This window comes from Miniopterus schreibersii (genome assembly GCF_964146895.1).
Source record: "Miniopterus schreibersii genome assembly, chromosome: 14".
NCBI classification, from domain to species: domain Eukaryota; kingdom Metazoa; phylum Chordata; class Mammalia; order Chiroptera; family Miniopteridae; genus Miniopterus; species Miniopterus schreibersii.
Genome location: NC_138114.1, coordinates 21,485,993 through 21,506,445, shown reverse-complemented (window position 1 = coordinate 21,506,445; position 20,453 = coordinate 21,485,993). Strand labels below are relative to the sequence as shown.

Genomic DNA, 20,453 nt, shown 5'->3' with positions numbered 1-20,453 from the left:
AGATATTTGCTTCATTGTGGTGGTCTTGAACCAAGCCCACGGCATCTGAGGCATGTCTATATTACTTTGAAAAATATTATAATTCCCCTTTTTAGATAGAAATAAACTGAATTGAAATGAAAATTCATTAAGTTTAGTAGAAAAAGACAAAAGTAAGATAATACAACTCTAAATTACAACATAAAATGGAGAAAATGCCTTGATAGTGATAAAGCTTACATCTCAAAAAATGAATTCCTTCATGAAGCCCGTTTCTGTCACTATATGCAGATCATTGAAAACAACAGCTACAAAAACCCTACAGTGTCACCCTTTACATGGCCCAGAGAGGTGGGATACTTGCTAGATAACATTTGTCTTAAAAAACTGTAGGATTTCCTCTGTGACATATGGGAACAGCATGAGCATTCTGTTCAAGAATAATGAGTAGTGCCCAGCCAGCGTGGCTCAGCAGTTGAGCATCGACCTAGGATCCAGGAGATCGCGGTTCGAGTCTGATGAGGGCACATGCCCAGGTTGCAGGCTTGATCCCCAGTCAGGGGCGTGCAGGAGGCAGCCGATCAATGACTCATCATTGATGTTTCTGTCTCTCTCTCCTTCTCCCTTCCTCTCTGAAATCAATAAAAATATATTTTTAAAAAAGAATAATCAGCAGTAATATTCATACTTACTACAAACTCTATTCAGAAAGAACACTTAACAAGCAAACATTTTCTATGTTTTGCAATTCTAGAAAGGGGGAAAAATAGCCTTTTTAAAATTTCCTCTCAAAAGCAAACTATAATTTTCTATTCCTCAGAATATTATACTTAAAATAATCCTTGCTGTCCAACAGAAGAGATGTTTAAATGGCTTGTAACCCAACAGCCAAGATCTGGAAACAACCCAAGTGCTCTTCAGTAGATGACTGAATAAAAATGCTGTGGTACATTTACACAATAGAATACTACTTGGCCATAAAAAAGAAGGAAACCTTTACCTTTTGTGACAGCATGAATGGACCTGGAGACTATTATGCTAAGTGAAATAAGCCAGTCAGAGAAAGACAAATACCATATGATCTCACTTATATATGAAATCTAATGAACAAAATAAACTGACAAACAAAATAGAAACAGAGGCATAGATACATGGAACAGACTGACTAGCTGTCAGAGGGGAGAGGGGTTGGGGGACTGGATGAAAGAAGGTGAATGGATTAAGCAAACACACACACACACACACACACACATATATATAAAATCACATAGACACAGACAACAATGTGGTGCTAGCCAGAGGGAAAGGGGGGCTGGGGAAAGGTAGAGGTAGGCAAAGGAGGTTATAAATAGGGATGGAAAGTGACTTTGCTTTAGCCCTGACCAGGTAGCTCAGTTGGTTAGAGCCTTGTCCTGATACGCCAAGGTTGAGGGTTCAATATGGTCAGGGCACATATAAAAATCAACCAATGAATGCATAAATAAATGGAACAACAAAGTGATTTTTCTTCTCTCTCCAAAAAACTTAATTTAAAAAAAAATTTTTTAAGTGAGACTTTGCTTTGGGCAATGTGTAGATGATGTTTTGTTGAGTTATACACTTGAAACCTGTGTGGTTTTGTGAACCAATGCCACCCCAATAAACTCAATTTAAAAAATAAAATAAAATAATGGCTTGTAACCAACTAATTAGAATATGAGCAAATACATATGCATATTCGTATATGTACATATATATTTGTACAAATATACATAGATATTTATGCAATAAATATAGTTTAAAATGAGCATTTTTACTTAATTCCAAATGGGAAACTTCAAAAAAACTACTCTTTTCCTTTAAAATCATAAGCTCAAAATGATATATGTATGGGGAAAAGACCATTAATAATGAGTTATTTTTATTCATCTGACTTTATAAATCTTTTCTATGTAAAAGGCACATATCATCGATATTGAGACAGATACTGGAAAACTAGTGCTTAGGCAAATATCATTGATGTCAAGATAGTAAGTGGTTTAGCAGAGTCAAAATTTCTCCTGAGGGGAACTACCCCTCATTATAAGAATAACATATAATGATTTCTTAGCTCAGATTCTAGATAATATTCCTTTCTGGAGAGTAAGTTTTCATATCCCTGGATCTCTGCAAGTTATGCCTTAAGAATAATTACCTCCCCTGGAAAACAATAGCCTAAATGACTAAAGGAAACCATAAGTAATTATAAATAGTTTATTACATTAAAATACACCTGAAAGAAACTGTTATCTCTCTGAAAGCTATGACAAGAAGATTCTATGGACGCTTTAAACAGAGCAGCCTAACAGAAGTCTGAGAAAGCAGAGCCTCATTAGATTTCAATCCCCTCCTGTCCTTCCTGGAACCATACTGACTAGCTAGTCAAGCACCCAGAGCTGCTGTTCATTTCCATTTTATGAAATAACATATTTGGGTCATCTACAGGTAGGATAACTAAGTGTGATTTATTGTCCAAAATGGAACAGCAGGTGTAAACTGGGACTGCCCTGTTGCAGACCCTGTCCATAGGGGAGATCAGGGCTTGTGCCTCTTCTGATTAAGCATATTAACATGAATCAGGTGAAAATGGAGAGACAGAGAGAATAAAGAGAATACACCAAGGCCAGACTGGCAAAGGGGAAGGAAACAAAGAGCACAAAGTCACTTGGTAGTTATGTGAACCAATGTCGCCCTGCAAGGGGCTGCTACACTTACTGAGTTGGTGACAAGAAGGGATTTACATGGATTGTATCTGAGCCTCAAGGTGTTTGTTTAATGCCAGTGGGTAGCCTCTTCACACTTACCCAGGCAGTATATATACATATTATATATGGTATGTTATATCTACATACATATCTTATATAGATAACAAGTATTTAATACTTGTTAGACCTAGTGTATCCTCCAAATTTGCATTTTCTATACCTGATTTAAATGATTTTGAAATCATAAGTAATTGGCTACAAAATTATACATGTGTATTAATGTATATTGTGTATATATGTATGGGATTTCCTATAAACACAGGTGAAAATATCCAGTGCTAACCCTTAGATTTTCAAAATCATTTAAGTCCATCAGGGAAAAATCTACTACGATGTTCTATTCAGATATGGTTACCTATTAAATTATACTTACTGATATATCATATTTTCTTGATATTAAAATTTAATCTAATTTAAGAATCACTTTCAATTGCAGGGGGGGGAAACATGTTAAATATCCACACTGATTATAAATACTATCCCAGTTTCAGAAATAGAATAATAATGCTTGACATTGAAAAAGTCTAACCACGGGGTTAGGTGCTTCAAAATAAGCCATATCCAAAAATAAGAAACTCTCTACAGAAATTATGTGGGATATTTTAATAAATAATGAGAGCTAACAGCTTAACTGATATGGTTAAAATCAGTATTTACATTCTGGGTACCAGAAGCCTCTAGATATTAAATCAAGCAGTAAATTGTGTGGGTATACACACACATACACATAGAATAAACGTATTATGGGTTATTATTTGTCCTAAATCATCACCATGGAAATCACAAATTACTCACAGTAGAGTTAATTCCAAGTAAGCCAGGAATGATGTAGCATGTTTGACCAATAAGTTTCCATGACAAATAAGAACAAATATATAAAATCCTACAGATATATGACCCATAACACATTACAGAGGCTAATGTAAAACTCATGTACCCAATAACAGCTCTGTTTTCATTACCTCCTATAACTCAAATCTATTCATGCTACATGATTACTTTTACATGGCATTATATTTTGGTTATCTTAGCTATTTCAACAGTAAAATCAGGAATTCTTATTTTAAATGAGCACCTTTTGAAGTATTCTATTATTTTCTTTATGATCTTTCAGTCACCTTGTGTTTTTTTTAAAGTGTATGATGTCTTTTATTCATACATCAGATAACTGCATACTTCAAATTTTAAGAATCCACATAAAAAGAAAGTTACTCAGGAATTTAATTTGATGAACTGGACTACATTTCTATGTCCAATGACTAAGCCCTGAATACTTGATACATTGAAATCTTCATATTAAAAACAAATAATAATCTCAAAAGAAATGAATACTATTAAGAGAAAACAAAGAAATATTTGCTAAACCAATTTTTATTGAAGAAAAATTAAATATGGGTAGAAGAGTACAAATGGAAATAAGAGAAGGCAAAGAGGATTCGTATGCATGGAGAAAAAAGAACCAACAAAAGAATAAAACCTAGACATTTTATTTTTATTAGCCTTGGGCTATAATCTTAGCTGAAATCAGGAATTTTGTCTGAAATGCTCAAGCAAATGTATTTTATCCACTCATCAAAAAAGAATGGCAGTTGTTTTTATTCAAGGCAATTTCAACAACATGAATTAGAAATTAGGATATTAAACAGAGATCAGGGCTGAGGGTTTCTCAAATCTGCCTACTTTTTAGGACAAGCTTCTATCTTATTGAAAAACATGGGCATAATCTCTAGAATTTGACATCTGACATTTCAGACTACCCTTTGTCGGTAACATGTATGTTTCCTTCTGCTCACAATGGTCACTCCTGCCTTTTTCCTCATATCTTTAGATCTTGCATTTTTCATGAAGCTGCAATTAGCAAGGCAATCTCTTCCTTACATATACCACTGGTTCCTTCAAACTAGCATCAGCCTTTCATACTTTTTAGAACTTCATAGGAGTCATAGATGCTTCCTGGCATTTCTCTAAACCCTAAATTTTAGATATATGGACCAAACCACAGACATTCACATTTCAAAGAATTCTCATGTGAAATAAATATTAAGAAGAACCAGAATAACCTGCTTAGACAATTCTTTTCTGCAGAGGCTTTCAAATTGTGGTCCTGGGTTAACAGCACCAGCATCATATGGGAAACTGTAGAAATGCAAATTCTAGATCCTGCCCCTGACCAACTGAATCAGAAACTCAGGGGATAGAAATGGGGGTGGGGGAGGGTCTGGTATTCCACACATAACCAAGTAATAGTTTTCTTAGTTCTAAAGCCACAATTTTACCCCAGTGAGGAAAAGCATTTTTCTGACTCTTCGAATAAAGATTTTAGCATTTTCAGGACCACTTAGGTTACTATTTGGAGGTTCTAGGTAAGGTTGAGCAGCTTCATCCCAGACTTTAAAACTGTCACACTGTGTTTAGTATGAGAATAAGGGACATTAGTGGGACAGCACTGGGACACCTGAGCCATATAACCATAGAGGTTAGTCAGGTGAGCACTTCCACAGTCTCCAAATCTTACCCTCAAACTTGTCTATCTTTTTATAACTGACTTTTCTCATATCATTTTTCCCCAGATACCTTTATCAATGAATGTGTCAACCTTTCTGGCATACGACCAGCCCACAATCAGTTACTGTGGGGTGCATCATGAACTTCTCTCTCACAAGTCCTTTGAAACGAATGCACAGGAAGATACGATGGAAACACACCTAGAGACTGAGCTGGACCTGAGCACAATCACAGCAGCTGGCCGCATCAGTGACCATAAACAGCATCTGGCTTGACTGAACTATTTGGTAGCCAAGGGTTGCCACCAAACTTTGTAACCTCAAGGACAAAATGAGGAAGATCTGTTCATTGTGGACTCTAAAAACAAAACATAAAAATCCCCTGTTAAAATAAATGAAAATCCAAGATTGATTCATGAAATAAAGAAGACATGAATTGTTTCAAGTCTACACTTTATAATTAGCTAAGTTGTGCAGTATTTTTTTGACTTAGAGTATTTCCCTGAAAAAAGAATCTTTTTCCCCCAAAAAAACTCATCCTACCTATCTGTAAAAACTGTACAGAGCTAATGTATTTTTCATATTGTAAAATTCAATTATACAAAGAACTGGTATGTACAGTACCATAATTTAATTACAATTTACTTTACAAACTACACACTTCAGTTTCTAAAAATTTTAAATTAACAAAAATTATTTCTTGTGTTAGTCAGTTACTCAGTTTTGTAGGGACTGTTTTGTTACTGCTTTTGTGCCCAGGAACCTTGACTCTAAAATTCTGTGCTGTGAAAAACATGCACGATTTTTATCATGCTTACCGCGTAGAATTTTATCTACTTGTTCCAGAAATAATACATTAACCAAAAAGGGTTTAATTGTTGAGACTTGTTAAGAAGTTCAATTATATAGGCAGGTTTTTCTTATAAATGAAAAAAAAAAAATCAAAGATTTTTTTTTTTAATACTTCTTCACAGACTTAACTGTTGCCTTGAATTACAGCCTAGTTTCTAAGCAGTGAAATGTAATGATAAAGAGGGATATTTTAACAACATATTTCTGAATGAATGACTCATTATTTCATTCTTTTGAGTAACCCACTGTTAAGAGTAGAGGGGGAAGCATGGACAAAACATCCCTGGAAACAAAGGCCGTAACCACAGCAACAGACTTTGATATACTTAAAAGGTGCAGCTGTCAGTGACAAAGAAAAACTTGTTACATGTCATTATATTCAGGCCAAGGTGGGAGAATAGAGCATAATCATGTACAGGAGCAGTTTTTCTCTTATTTAACCCAAAGTGGTTTACTTCAAAATAGTCATTGGTCACTGCAAAATGTGCCTGGTTTTTAAGACAGCTTCTCATTTAGAAATGGGAGGCTATATTTTGGAAACACCTCAAAGGAAATACATGAATTTTTAATCTTTCTCTCCTGGGGGAGGAGTCTAAACATCTACAGCTCATTCAATACAGATATGACCCATGGTGGACGACTTGATCACTCGAGTAATCTGTGAACATCCCAATATGTTCTAAATTGTTTATATTGCCATCATAATGAGAGTCACCTCCGAATTATCTGAAAAGATAACCCAGAGTAATCTGAAACCAACCCAGATCATATATTGATTACCCAATTCTATTACGTAGTTCATTCGAATCAAATTATGAATACCTGACCTTTTAGATGCTGAAATGATCAACTGTTTCTGGTGTTTGCTTGGCACTGGTTACTCTTTGAAAATAATTCTATTTTATCTATGGTATTCACACATACTTTTGTGTGCTTTTTAATATGAAACTACAAGCTGCAAATGCTATTGCTCTACGAGACGTGACTTTTTGTTGTCATTTTATAATTATGACATTAAAAATAGGTTGAAAATATGTCAGTCTTACAGGGAGGGGTCAAACAATCAAAAACAATGAAGGAAATAATTTGTGAAAACAATGTCAAACATTACATTTTTTTTATTTCTTCCAAAGAAATCGTATCTACAAGAGTCTGGTTTTATCTTGGCAAATTTAAGAGCAGCTTCCCGAAGAATGAACTTTAAAAAAAATGTAGAGCAAATTTTTGTTAAAAATATACAAAGTCAGAAAGAAAAAACAAAATGCTGAAAGAAGCAAACTCTCTTATTAATTTAAATGAAACTAAATGTTACAGTACTTTTATCTATTTAACATCCCAGATTTTGTAGCGAAGTTTGCATAAATTGCTATTAAAAATTTTTTGTCATTTTAAGTCAAATTTTAATCTTTTATTTTTAAATTTCTAATCTCCTTGCAGAGTATTTTTAATCCTCTATATTGAGAATTTGCTTTGCACAGTTAGCAAATTTATATAGCATTAATTATAAGTTTATTATTTGTGTGTCTACAATCAAAGGCCAAATTTTATTTACTATGTAAATCAAAATGTCATTTGAGATTTTTCTTATTAGAAGTTGGCCTTGCAAATATTCAAGCATCATTTAATTCCCAGACATTTTCAAATTGATAAATGACTTTTAAAATTTTTAGGTTTCAGGGAGCCTCACAGATATATGCCCTTTATTTCCTGAAGCAAACCACTCTCTTTCAACATTTTAAATTCATCTAAAGTGAACAACGTAAATAGAAGCAGTCACCTTGGAACCCTAGCTCTGTGCACCTGAGGACTTGCTACAGTAAGAGCCAAACAAACTAAGAATTTTGAAATTTCTCATATTTGAAATTAAAGGATCTTTAACAAAAAGAAAAGAAGAAGAAGAAGAAGAAAATGATGATGATGATGATGATGATGATGATGATGATGGTGATGACGATGGGTTATTTGCCACTTCATTTTTATACTGCCATGTCCAGGGGTAGTGGGGGTGGAAGTAAAGACTTGCTAGAGGAGATTGTGTCTGGAATCATTATCATATATTTGCAATTTATATATTTGCGTCTAAAATCTTTATTTCTAACCTGTCCTTTTCAGTATTTGATCGTCTTCCTAACAACCCTGTCCCCATGTCTCCCTTCCTGTCTATGCTCACCTATTTAAACAACTGAAATGTTTATGTGTTTGGCATTGAAAAATGCAGAATCTGACCCAACATGGTTACAATAACAGCAATAGCTGTGGCAAACAATAAAGTTATGCAGTGTTTTGAGGTTTACAACCACATTTCACATAAAATATCTCATTTGGTCTTCATAACCACCCTTTGAAGACACATTAGTCTCAAAGAAGCTGAGACTTGCCCAAGACATGGCCAATAATTAGTGGAGTAGAATTCTTCTCAAAATTCAGAGCCTGCTAGTCTCTCCACTATACTAATATAAGCCTGCTCTCCCTGATCAGAGCCAGAGAATTTCCAGAGATAGTAAACAGAATGAAAACAAAAAATGTTTAACATATTCAGTAATCCCTCATTTAATTCAGTTCCTCTATCTGTATAATATATATGGGCTAAATGAACATTTTCTTGTGTGCTACTCTGGGCTCTCACATTAAAATGCTTTGTTTAAAAAGTTTGTCAAGTCATAGATTTCTTAACATACCATGTCACCTGTAAATGTGCAGAACAGTTACTTACAGGAAGTGGCTGTATATTAGCCCCAAGGCACAGGCATAAAATCGAGAACCACGAGAAAAGAATCCAAAGACCATCTAAACTGAGACTGTGTGAGTAGTTACAAAACAAAGCCACAGTGGGAAATGATACACATGTGCCACCGAACACATATTCAATTCAGAGGTAATTTGGGAGACCTTCATAATTTTTGTTTGTTTGTTTCTGCAGAGTACTTCTTGAACCATGAATTCTTATACTTCTTTTAACAGAGAACAATTTTTTCTATCCTCCTTCTAATAAAAAGTGAATTATAATTTATCCAAACTGATGTATAGATGCTAAAACATGCTAACAGGCAAATAATATTTTACTAATCAGCTCATTTTTATCAAGTCTCTACTCCTACTCCCACCTGAATGTTCCAGAAAGTCATAAAACCATACATATTTTAATATAAATTATACCTTTAAAGGAAAGAAAACTTGTCCAAATTTAACATTCAACACACAATCCTGATTTGAAATCAGATCAGTCTGATGCTCCAAACTGCTAAGAAGTAGCAAAACCTTTCTGTAAAGATATTTTCTAAAATAAAACCACCATATATGGGAGAAAAGATATATATATATATTTGTTTTTGTCTGCTCCTGACTGAAAAAACAGATATTATCTCTCAAACTAAACATTTAAAGTTAGTAAAGAAACTGAAAGCATAATAATAGGTGCTGATGTGAACTATTAGGAAGCAGGAAGAAAGAAAATCGGGTGTGCTGAGTAGATGGCAGTACATAAAGGGAAAGGGAACGGGACTGGCAGATATTTGCTTTTAGGAAAAATGGTGGTGAAAAATCTCTAGAGTGTTACATCTTAACACTAGCATAGTTCTTAACAGCTTATCACTCTGGGTAATAATTAGTATAATGACATGGTAACCCATTAAAAGTGGCAGGTCCAGATGGGTTGGTTATACAGTAAGAATCCAGATGAGTTGGTCCTGCAGTAAGTAACACCTTCCAACTACTTCTATTACCTTCTCAACTCACCACAGCTGTTCCTAACAGGAGACGTACCAAGGGTAAGGGATCTAGGATCACAGCTTTCAAAATTCTGACATACCCTCCAGGGTAGATCGACAATAAGCAATTGTGCTTCATTTTACTATCAACTGTAATAGGGAAAAAAAAACATTTGAAAATTAAAAACAAAAAGAAACAAAATACCAGAGTGGTGACTGGTTATTTTTAGAGGTCTCTCTGGCTTGCATTATTATTTTATTGTGAGATGAGACTGCTTATATTTAACACTTTTAAACTGAGGGTAAAATTCATGTTTTAAAAAATCCACAGTTGATCATTTACCTTTCTATTAAAGACAGTGATCGTAAAGCAAAAGAGCACCTCAGCCATCTAGGACTTAAGAGAACTCTAGTTTCTTCTCCCATCCTCCCAGACATTTATAAATGTTATTTTATATATGTGTCTTACTGAAAAGCTAGGTGAAAATTTGTTTTGTATAAATCAAATAATATTTAAAATATATCAAGGAACCTTGTGAAAGGATTCTTAAAGGAAATCCTTTTTTCCCTACTCTAAAGCAACATGCACTAATTATCTTTTATGAATTGATTTCCATATATCTTGTTTTATATGTGTATTGCAGCACACTTGAACTGCGTGACTTTGAAGGTTCTGTGATGCAGTCTTTGCCCAGACTACAGAAAATAAAGGACTGACTCTAGGTTACTATTAAGAGATCAAAATGAGCTCTGGCCAGTGTGGCACAGTGGTTAGAGCATCGCAGATTCCAGGTCAAGGGCATGTACTAGGGTTGCAGGTTCCCTCCCTCCTCACCCCACCCCCACTGGGGCGGAAGGCAACCAATCCATGTCTCTCTCACATCAATGTTTCTCTCTCTTTCTCTCTCCTCTTCCCCCGTGCTTCCTCCCTTCCATTCTCTCTGAAAAGCAATGGGAAAAATATCCTCAGGTGAGGATTAACAAAAGAAAGAGAGAGAGAGAGAGAGAGAGAGAGAGAGAGGGAAATGATCCCAAATCCCTTGGGTCCAGGCTTTATTTACTGAACCAGAATCTGGGAAGCTAATTTCTGATGCATACTAAGTTTTGCAAAATATTGTTCAAATGAATGCTTTTACCAAGTCATCCAACTGCTTTTTACTCTAGTCTAAAATTATTCATTCTTGAGCTTTCCTATGTCATTGTGAATCTAGTATTCTAAGCCTGGCTGAATGTTTTTCTTGACTGGAGGAATGAACAACAAATATATGTAAAATGGTCAGGTTGTTGCCAGACTGTGCTGTTTATAGATTCTGCTCCCCAAGAGCTCTTTCAACAGGAATGTCTGGAAAGAGTCTTAAGTCAGCTGGGTTATTCACTAACTTATTATGCGCTCCCACAGATAACAATATAAGCAGCTGAAAAGCTGGAACTGGGGAGAGAGGGTATATCAGGCACTGTTCTGTCCTCAACTCATTCTCAAACCATTTTAGGAAATAGGTCTAATCACTTTAAATGAGAGGAAAGCAAGGACCATGGTGGCTGAATAACTTGACAAGGTTCATACATAAGAGCTGACAGCTCAAATCCAGTTCATCAGACCCTAAGGATGTGCTCCTGCCACCCAGCAGCACATTTTCAAATGTGAGAAGAGACCATAATCAATATAATTACGCTCGGATATTTTAATAAAGGGTGTGTAGATTTCATAAAAAGGATATTCCTCCCTGTTCCGAAACAGAAAAATTGCATAAACTATTTCGCAGTGTAGAGATTTTCTTCAATATCCAAGTCAGCAGCAACTTAATGGAAGAAAACACCCATTACTTTCTTGCAGTTTTATACATTGCTTCTTAAAAAGAGTGGACATATAAAAAAAAATCCTTAAAAAGATAAATTCTTCCAAATATTCATATTGTATTTTTATTTCCAATTTTCCTAGCATATTATGAAACTATTTAAAAAATATGATGAGTAGATATCCACAATATAATTTTCAACTGGCCAAAAATGGAGGGAAAGTTGTCAGTTGAAGCAAAAACTGTATAGATGAATAGTCAATAAAGGACAATGAAAAGGACAATGTAGGGAAAAATACCAATATTCTATAGTCACAAATGTCTTTTTCTTTTTATTGAATGTATTGGGTTCATTTCAGTACAAGTGTCTATCAGTAGATGACTAGATAAAAAAGCTGTGATACATTTACACAATGGAATACTACTCCACTGTAAAAAGGAAGGAAATCTTACCCTTTGCAACAGCCAAGGATGTTGGATTTTACCCTTTGCAACAGCCAACCCATGGATGGCTCTGGAGAGCTTTATGCTAAGTGAAATAAGCCCGACAAAGACAAGTCCCATATGATTTCACTCATATGTGAAATCTAATATATAGTCACAAATGTTAACTGATAATGATATAGCTTGGGTTGCAAAATATGTCCTAGGAATGATTTTATGTGGGGATATTTGTTATAGGTGCATTATTACCTACACAAATGACCTGGGATCTGGGAGCACACAGCATAAGGAGACAGGAAGATAACATTTATAACAATGTAGACTCTGCTTGTCCTATTATTCAGAACATAACATATAAAGTTTAAATTTTAAATACATATATGTATATATATATTTATACATACATACATATATATATATTTATACATACATACATACATATATATATATATATATATATATATATATATATGTAATTTTCCTTGTAAGGTGATGCAAATGTTTTCATCATTATGTGCAGGTGACCAGATAAAAATGTTTATTTTTAAACTTATATCTTCAAATAAATCTTCTCTCTCAGCTATTAACAAATGATTCTTAAACAGTCTCTTGATCCCATTAGTGTCTCTTGGAGTTTTTTATTAAACCATTGGGCTAACAGACACTTCCATTTCTCCCTGAATTTGCACAAGCCCAAGGGAATGTAATTAGAAAATTACATGAGCATGTTGCTCCATCACACTATCTGAAATGTAGTATCTACTTAAAAACACCCTTGTCCTTCATAATACATGTGGGATTCAAGAGCTAGTAAAACAATCTATGTTGCATTTCTACTAAAAACTACCACTACTGTGATAAAACTATGCTATAAATTTAAAGCAATTTATACATCTGGCAAAGAAAGAAGCTCCAGCATCCTGAATCAAGTATCATTGCATCGGTTTATTCCGGCACTACCACCTCTACAGAAATACCTGATTTATCTGAAATATCTAGCATAATTCTGATTTTGGACAACAGAGATGCTCCTGGGTTGAAAATGTGGTGAAAGACAATGAAGAGGAGAAAAAATTAACATACTGAGAGGTAAGTGAAGGAAATGTAATTTATTGTCATTAATCTGCAAGTGATTTTTAAAACTAAGACTAGTCATTAAAATTTACAGTAGCATTCATGCCATCAAATGTCACCAGGAAAAGCCAATATGGACATTAGGAACCTAAAAGCAAATAGATATTTGTGATGGTGATACATATTATAGAGATAAAATTAATTTCACCAAAAGAATACATATTAAGAATAAAAATTAGTTCAAGAACTATCACTATTACTTATACAGAGAAAAATTGAAAAATCAGAATGAAAAGATCCAAACTAAGCATCAAATGCTCTTATCCAGATCAATTCTGAAATAAGGCAAAAGTATAAATCCCAAATCGTCACTTCAACCATATGAGTGATTGCATAAATTGTGAAGCAAGAATTTAAGTCCAGATGATAGATATACTAACTGCATATTTAAGGTTCGCTTCATAAGCCCAGCTCTTAAATTTAAAAGTCTATTCACTTAAGGCTGTAACTAAAGCCATTTTATCAATGGATGTACTTATTACATACCTAATATATGTCCAGTGAAAAGTAAATATCTTTGTGATATACAAAAGAATATGTGATACAGTCCTTGTTCTCAAAGGGCTGACGGTCTTAGCAAAGAGAAAAGACACATTAAGAAAAAAATATATATCAAGCTGAACTGAATGCCTGCAAGTACACACAGTAATCAGAAGATGAAAAAGAGGCTACTAGAGTTGTTAGGAATAACTCTGGGCAAAAATGAATGTTGAGATAGACTTAAAACTAGCAGTATTCAAGGCCCTGACCGGGTAGCTCAGTTGGTATCACATCTATACAGCCAAGGATGCAGGTTCATAGGTTCAGTCTCCATCAGGGAACATACTGGAGTCAACCAGTGAAGGCATAAATAAGTAGAAAAACAAATCAATGTCTCTCTCTCTCCCTTTCTCTCTCTCTCTCCCTCCCTCTCTTTTTCTAAAATTAAAATTATTTTTTAAATCTAGAAAAAATACCTTTGAAAGATTATTTTAAAAGACTAGCAGTATTCAGAGGGGCAAAATGAGGAGAGGGAAGTAAAAAGAATATTATATTTTTATTTATGGACATCTATTATTCCAATAGTATTTTTTAGATTCATCATTTCCTGGCAAAGAAATGCCAACCTCAGTTTTTGTCCTGATTGCTTAAAAGTTCAGACTCAGATTTTACTTTGACCATAACAAACCTTTTGGTCTTTCTATGTGGGCATAAATACTCCCCCACCTTTTTCTCAACTCTATTCCTCTTTATATTCCTATGCATTCATTGGTTTATCTTTCTTTGGTGGTGGGGAACTTAAATCACTGGATTCTCAAGTTTTCCAGTCATGTAGCTCACACCTGTCCTGAAGGCTTCTCTCCCACTTAGTAATTAGAGATTGGAGGTATTTTAGATGTCTATGAATATTAGCTTCTAGAAATTAGTCTGATAGTTTCAGAGTTTGGTATTTTGCTCAGATAGCTAGCTACTCAGTTTCCTCCTTCTATAAATGTTAAAGGAGATTTTTTTTTTAATTTTCTCCTCCCACAATCTTCTAAGTTTAATTCTCCAATCAAAATCATTCAACTGAGGCATTCTATGATAAATACAGGACATATGCCAGTTTATTAAATAAATAATAAATAAATGTAATAGATTGTCACAAGTTCTTTTTGCTTTGTTCTGTTAAAAACACATCCCATGCAAATATAATTTCCGTGTGTCAAAGAGTCTATATTACAAATCTGACCTCAGAAATATGTGAAAAAAATGTAGAAGAGATGTATTTGCCTGTACAGTTTAAATTTTTATCAAGTACTGGTTATGACAACTGATAGTAAAGTGAATGGAAATTAGGTTATACTGTACATAGAGAGTCTTCAGTAGTTTTTTCTACTACAATGAAATGATTCTTTAAGAAATTGAAAAACTGTCACTAGTGGTCAGTTCATTTGATATGGCAATAAGCACAACTGTTCTGGTGGCTCTTTAGTATCATTAACTCTTCACTTCTTTAAATATGTTCTTTTTCCCTTAGTTAGCACCTCTCTTTATGAGAATACCATGATTCCCTAAGGATCCCATTGTTTTGTTTGGCACTTAAGGCAATTTCTTACTAAATTCTCAAGAATGCACCTTGCATTATGCTGAGCCAAAACAGTAAAAGTGAATTCATTAACTAGTTCAAGGCATAATTTTCTCATCTTTCCACTTAGGAAAATGAATATATTTTAATTTTAGAACTTCAGAACATATCGGTATTGACATGAAAAGAGCTCATCATGCATAATGCTATTTTAATGACTACCAAAGGAATTCTGCCTTAATGTTCTTCTCCTAAAATACTCTTGGGGATCATGAAGAGTGTGTAGTATGGCAGAGCCATGCATGAGAATCCCTAGTACATGGAATGTATATTATAGTCAAACAATTATTTTTAAAAATAAAATACATATAAAATTTTATTCAAGATAGTGTGGCCTGTGTTATATTGTAGTAAATGAGCCTGTAAAACGGAATTCATTAGTCTGCGCCTATTTCTATTATATTAAATACCTAAAATATACGTAATGTGAATGCTTCAAATGTTACTTTGAAATGTTACATGGGTAGGGTCCATAATTTCTTAGTGACTATAAAATAATAACAGCCTTTAGGGTTCTTAAGTTTTATGAATGCCCTTAATTCCTATTAAGAAGAAGCAAAATCTAGTCTGAGAAACTCCAGTAGGATTACAAAGAACATTAATGTGCCTTTCATATCATGGGTCTCTGAGACTGTTAGCGTTAGTGTGAAATACTCACATTTGCATCCCTGGGCTCAATAGGAGCAGGATGGAATGGTAATAGAAAATAACTGGACAATCTCCAGAAAGGCTTTGAGAAATATTATTATATCTCCATCTGCTGGTTGGAAATTTCAGGTTCATAGGGCATAAAGCTAACTAACATGGGCTTTGTAAACTCTACCATTCCTTTTCAGGTTTATACTCCATCTACTTCCAAAAAGACGTGCCAGTTTATGGATTAAATCATCTGCATAATTAAACATTTTAAGCTAGTGGTCACTAGGAGACAAGCTACCTTTTATTGCTGCTACTGAATCTCCATTGCATATTAAATTTGCTATACATTCATTCCCTCAAAAAATCTTGCCTTGAAAACATTTAGTAAAATAGAAAGGACAAGAAAATAAGAAACGGGCTAAAATTTGAATCAAGTTTAATAATAAACTTACAATGATTTAATTCTAGGTAAGACTTGCTATACATAATTTATTATTCCTTTGAATCATTTGAAGTAAAAGTATATTAAATTTCTCCACTCCATTATGATAAATCATAAGTGGCTTTGGTAGAAAAGTAAGTAAGAAACAGCTAGTTCAGGGCCCTAAATAAACCGCAAGGAGACTAGCACCTTATTCTGCTTAATTTACTGTCCTCATGTCTGTCTGCCTTTCTTTCTTTTTCTCCACCTCTCATTTGAGTGACCTGGAGATACACCTATGTGCTGACATAGTAAGGAAGTATGTCAAGACTTGGAGAGGAAAAGCTTACATTAATTTTTCTTGAAATATAAATTTTCCAATTATACAATATTATATAGTTCTATTAGTTCACCAAAAAGCATAAATAAGGTTACATGTAACTCAGTACCAGTCCTGACAACCAAACCTAGGTTCCAAAGTAAGTCTTTTTTCAATAAACTGACTGTCCCAGAGCTTAACAGAATTTAGATAAGGCTCAAAGCTTCCCTTTAAAAAAAGATCCTTTGACACGTTTCATAAAAGCGGTTCTTTGCTTGTGATAGTGGGACTTCCACAAATCCCTTGAAAAGCCAGACTTGGCTTTACGTGACTGTACATGTGATATTCTATGAAAGATCCAGAAGCTTTGTTAATGAGAATTGCAAAATATTAAAATATCTCTTAAAATCACAGAACACTGTTACTTCTACCCAGAGTCATGGTATCCCAGATAACACACTGATTCCTCAGGAATACCATTATAATTTTTTAATAAATGAAAAGTATTCACACTATTCACCTGCTACTAATTATGAAATTACCAAATGTGAGGTTCTTACCAAAGCAAACCCTGAAGCATCTAGCATTTAAGCTATTTCATAACATGCTACATATACACTGTGGGGGGTGAGGGGATATCATTTAGAAATAAAAACACCAGTTAGTAATAAATTATGTGAAAGTCACTCCAGCACAGTGTATTTCAATCACTTCAGTATTTTTATCTCCCTAAAAAAAGTGGCAGAAATGAGGCATGAAAAGCTATTAACTGAATCATTCACACATTGAATAGATGTTGTCAGAGTGTTCTTTCAATGGAAATAACAAACTGGTTTATTTATAACTGGTAATTATGATAATACACCTTCATTTTCCACTCTTTCCAGCATATTACAGATATTTTATAATTGTCTTATTTCATAGCTGATCTTAAATCATATGCTTCCATAAAAATCTCTTCTTTCTCAGGTTTTTCCTTAACTTCCTTTAGCTTGAGATGTAATTAAAATGTTTTAACTTACTTGATTCTTTTTTGTCGTGTTCTCACCTCAAATTTTTTTACTTTTCCCCTGGAAGAATTGATTCATACCTTAAATTTATACAACTGGAGACTGAATTTTAAGAAGATGCAGAATACGTTATAGAATCACTGTTGAGTGAATCTCGCCAGCACTTATCTGATCAAGTTTACCTAATTTTCTTTCTGAGACAGAGGGAAACAGCAAGTAAAGAAAGGTAACAGAGGCTGATTTTTACTTCAAAGAGAAAAAATTCTTGGTCTTAAGAATCAAGGCAGGAAGACTTCCTTCATCCCGTTTTTACATTTCTTTAGAGCAAAGAGGAATATTTCCCTTCAATTTTTCATCTCTAACCCTGAAATGAATTTTCTCTTTTCTAGCCATTCAACAACAGTTCTACTTTGCCTCATAACATGCTACATATACACTGGACTCTGACCTCCACATGTACCACACTCATATAAGAAAAGGCTTTTGGAGACGCACTTTGATGTTTCATAGGAATGACTGTCAAGAAAAATGCCCATCACATTATGGAGTACAATGCTTAAAAGAACACCTGAGACATGTATATGAGAGCAAGATCCAGACAACATCCCCCCGAGAAAGGGTTGTGCTTGGTCCCCAATGAATGCTAGAGCCCTGCAACATGTCCTACCTTCTTTACCTCTCAGCTCAGGAGCCCAAAGATGGGTGACACTTGATAGCATAGTGGGCTAACCTTCCTGATGACTGTCCTGGCTTTCTCTCCTTTTTTATATTGTTTATTTCCTCTTTGCAATCCTATTTTGTTTATTTAATTTCATATGTCTTTTGTTATAAACAGTCTCAAATTATTTGGGGGGGAAGGAAAAATATAAATAAGGAAATAAACTAGAAGTGCTACTCTAAAAGCATTTTTTATTCTTATTACATGGTGGCATAATCTGAAAGTCAAAATGCTAATATTTTCCTTTCTAGCATCACGCCCATTTTCCACTGTCCCATCGCTAAGTCATCTTTAGATTTTCAATTCCTTAATTTGCATCTTATTTGCGAGCTGTTTTTTGAAAAGCTTACAGAAATATATACACACTGGCACATCACACTCCTCTCATATACTGTTCTTCAGATACAAAGATCACTAAGCAAAGCAGGATATACATTTCAAGATATTTTCCACTAGTAGAAACACATTCTCAAGTGCTGGATTAAAGAGACAAACAAAGTATATTTTCAAAATAACTAACTAGGGTCAAAAGTGACGTTCTCAACACTTAAAAAAAAAAAAAAAGTGTTTTCTTGATATAAGCCAAAATTCTATAGGTTGTCATTAACTTTTGGCTCTTAACATGTTTCTAATATTAAATTTTACTTTGTTTTATTAACTTAGAGTTAACCTAATTTATAGCACATAGATCATAAACCATGATGACTGTATTCCAAACATGAGCTCCTCCACTTTCTTTGACAGTCTAAACCCTTCTTCTGAGATGTCCATCTGCCTCTCCAATCCCAGCCCCAAACTGAAAAGAGACTATCTCTTTTCAAGTATATCCAACTTTATCCATATAAAAATACCTTCTACATGATGTCATGCTACTATTTAAAGTGTCTTCTTCCACATCCATTCAGAGATTGGGTTAATATGTGAATTAAATTCTGAATCATAAAATGTAGCTTGTAGGTATAATATAATAAACTATAAAATAAATATGAACAGAATCCTCCAAATTGAGATTTAAAATGAATGTATTTTCATATTTTATCCCAAATTTAATCATGATGAACTTCAGTTGTAGTCCATAAAAAACTCATATAAAGGGAAAATAAAATAATATTTCATCCATAACAATTTATGGACTCATTCACATATAGCATTTCATGTATTTATATGGTTAGACTTTAGTCCAACTGCCAGATTTATGAAGCATGCAATAAAGACAAATTTAAAATATAATAACTCTCACTTGGCATACAAATCCCATCTTTAGTTGAATGTTCTAGTGCCCCATTGCTCCTTAAAGTCAGAGAAAAGACATTAGATGCAAGAAAAGTAAAATCAAGAAAATGCATATCAAAATACTGCATTCTGCTCCCAGTTACTATATATTTCCCATTTCACAAACTTCCTTTAAAAATTAGAAAAAATAAATAAGTATCAATTTACTAACTATATATCTATAACCATATATTTAAAATGTTAAAATTTTAGAATATAAGGCTTCTACATTAATAGTTTTAAATTACATGTAGACAAAGTTCTGAATTACATTTCAATTTTCTTTATAGAATATAACCTTTGTAAAAACAGAGATATCTTCATTAACAGAGTAAAATAAATTTATGAACCTGTGCAACATAAAAATACAAGTAAAACTCTTATTTAAGTGAATTATTAAGACTAATTCATACAAAATATATCTATTCTAGAGTCTCCACAGATGTTTTCTTGTTTTTCTTTATGTCATTAAGGTTTTTTCGTTGTTGTTTTTTAATTTTTGTTCAAAATATTACAGATGTCCCTTTGTCATTAAGTTCTGTTATACTACAAATATGAATGCAATTAGAGTTGCAATACTAGCACATACATAAAATTGGGTAAGAAATTTGGATTAATGGTTCTTAATTCTTTTTCTAGTCCTAAATACTAAAGATGTAACACATTATCAGTAACTCATCACAGCTGTGGCTCTCAGTGGCGGTGCAGGGTGGGTTGGGAGCAGCCATGGAGACAGATACCAACTTGTCTTGGCTTTGCTCTGCTGAG

General features: G+C 33.8%; 2 protein-coding genes across 3 annotated transcripts in view; one reads left to right on the top strand and one right to left on the bottom strand.

Moving 5' to 3' along the window:
• Positions 1–8,146, top strand: part of LRRTM3 (leucine rich repeat transmembrane neuronal 3) — a 142,788-nt gene extending 134,642 nt beyond the window's left edge. Inside the window, exon 3 of the mRNA XM_081158221.1 lies at positions 5,333–8,146. Within this exon, the coding sequence (XP_081014347.1) occupies positions 5,333–5,542 (210 nt within the window). The 3' untranslated portion in view covers positions 5,543–8,146. The remainder of the gene's footprint in view (positions 1–5,332) is intronic.
• The window catches only part of CTNNA3 (catenin alpha 3), a 1,199,527-nt gene that overhangs the window by 819,596 nt on the left and 359,478 nt on the right, over positions 1–20,453 (bottom strand). The gene's annotated exons all lie outside the window — the stretch shown is intronic.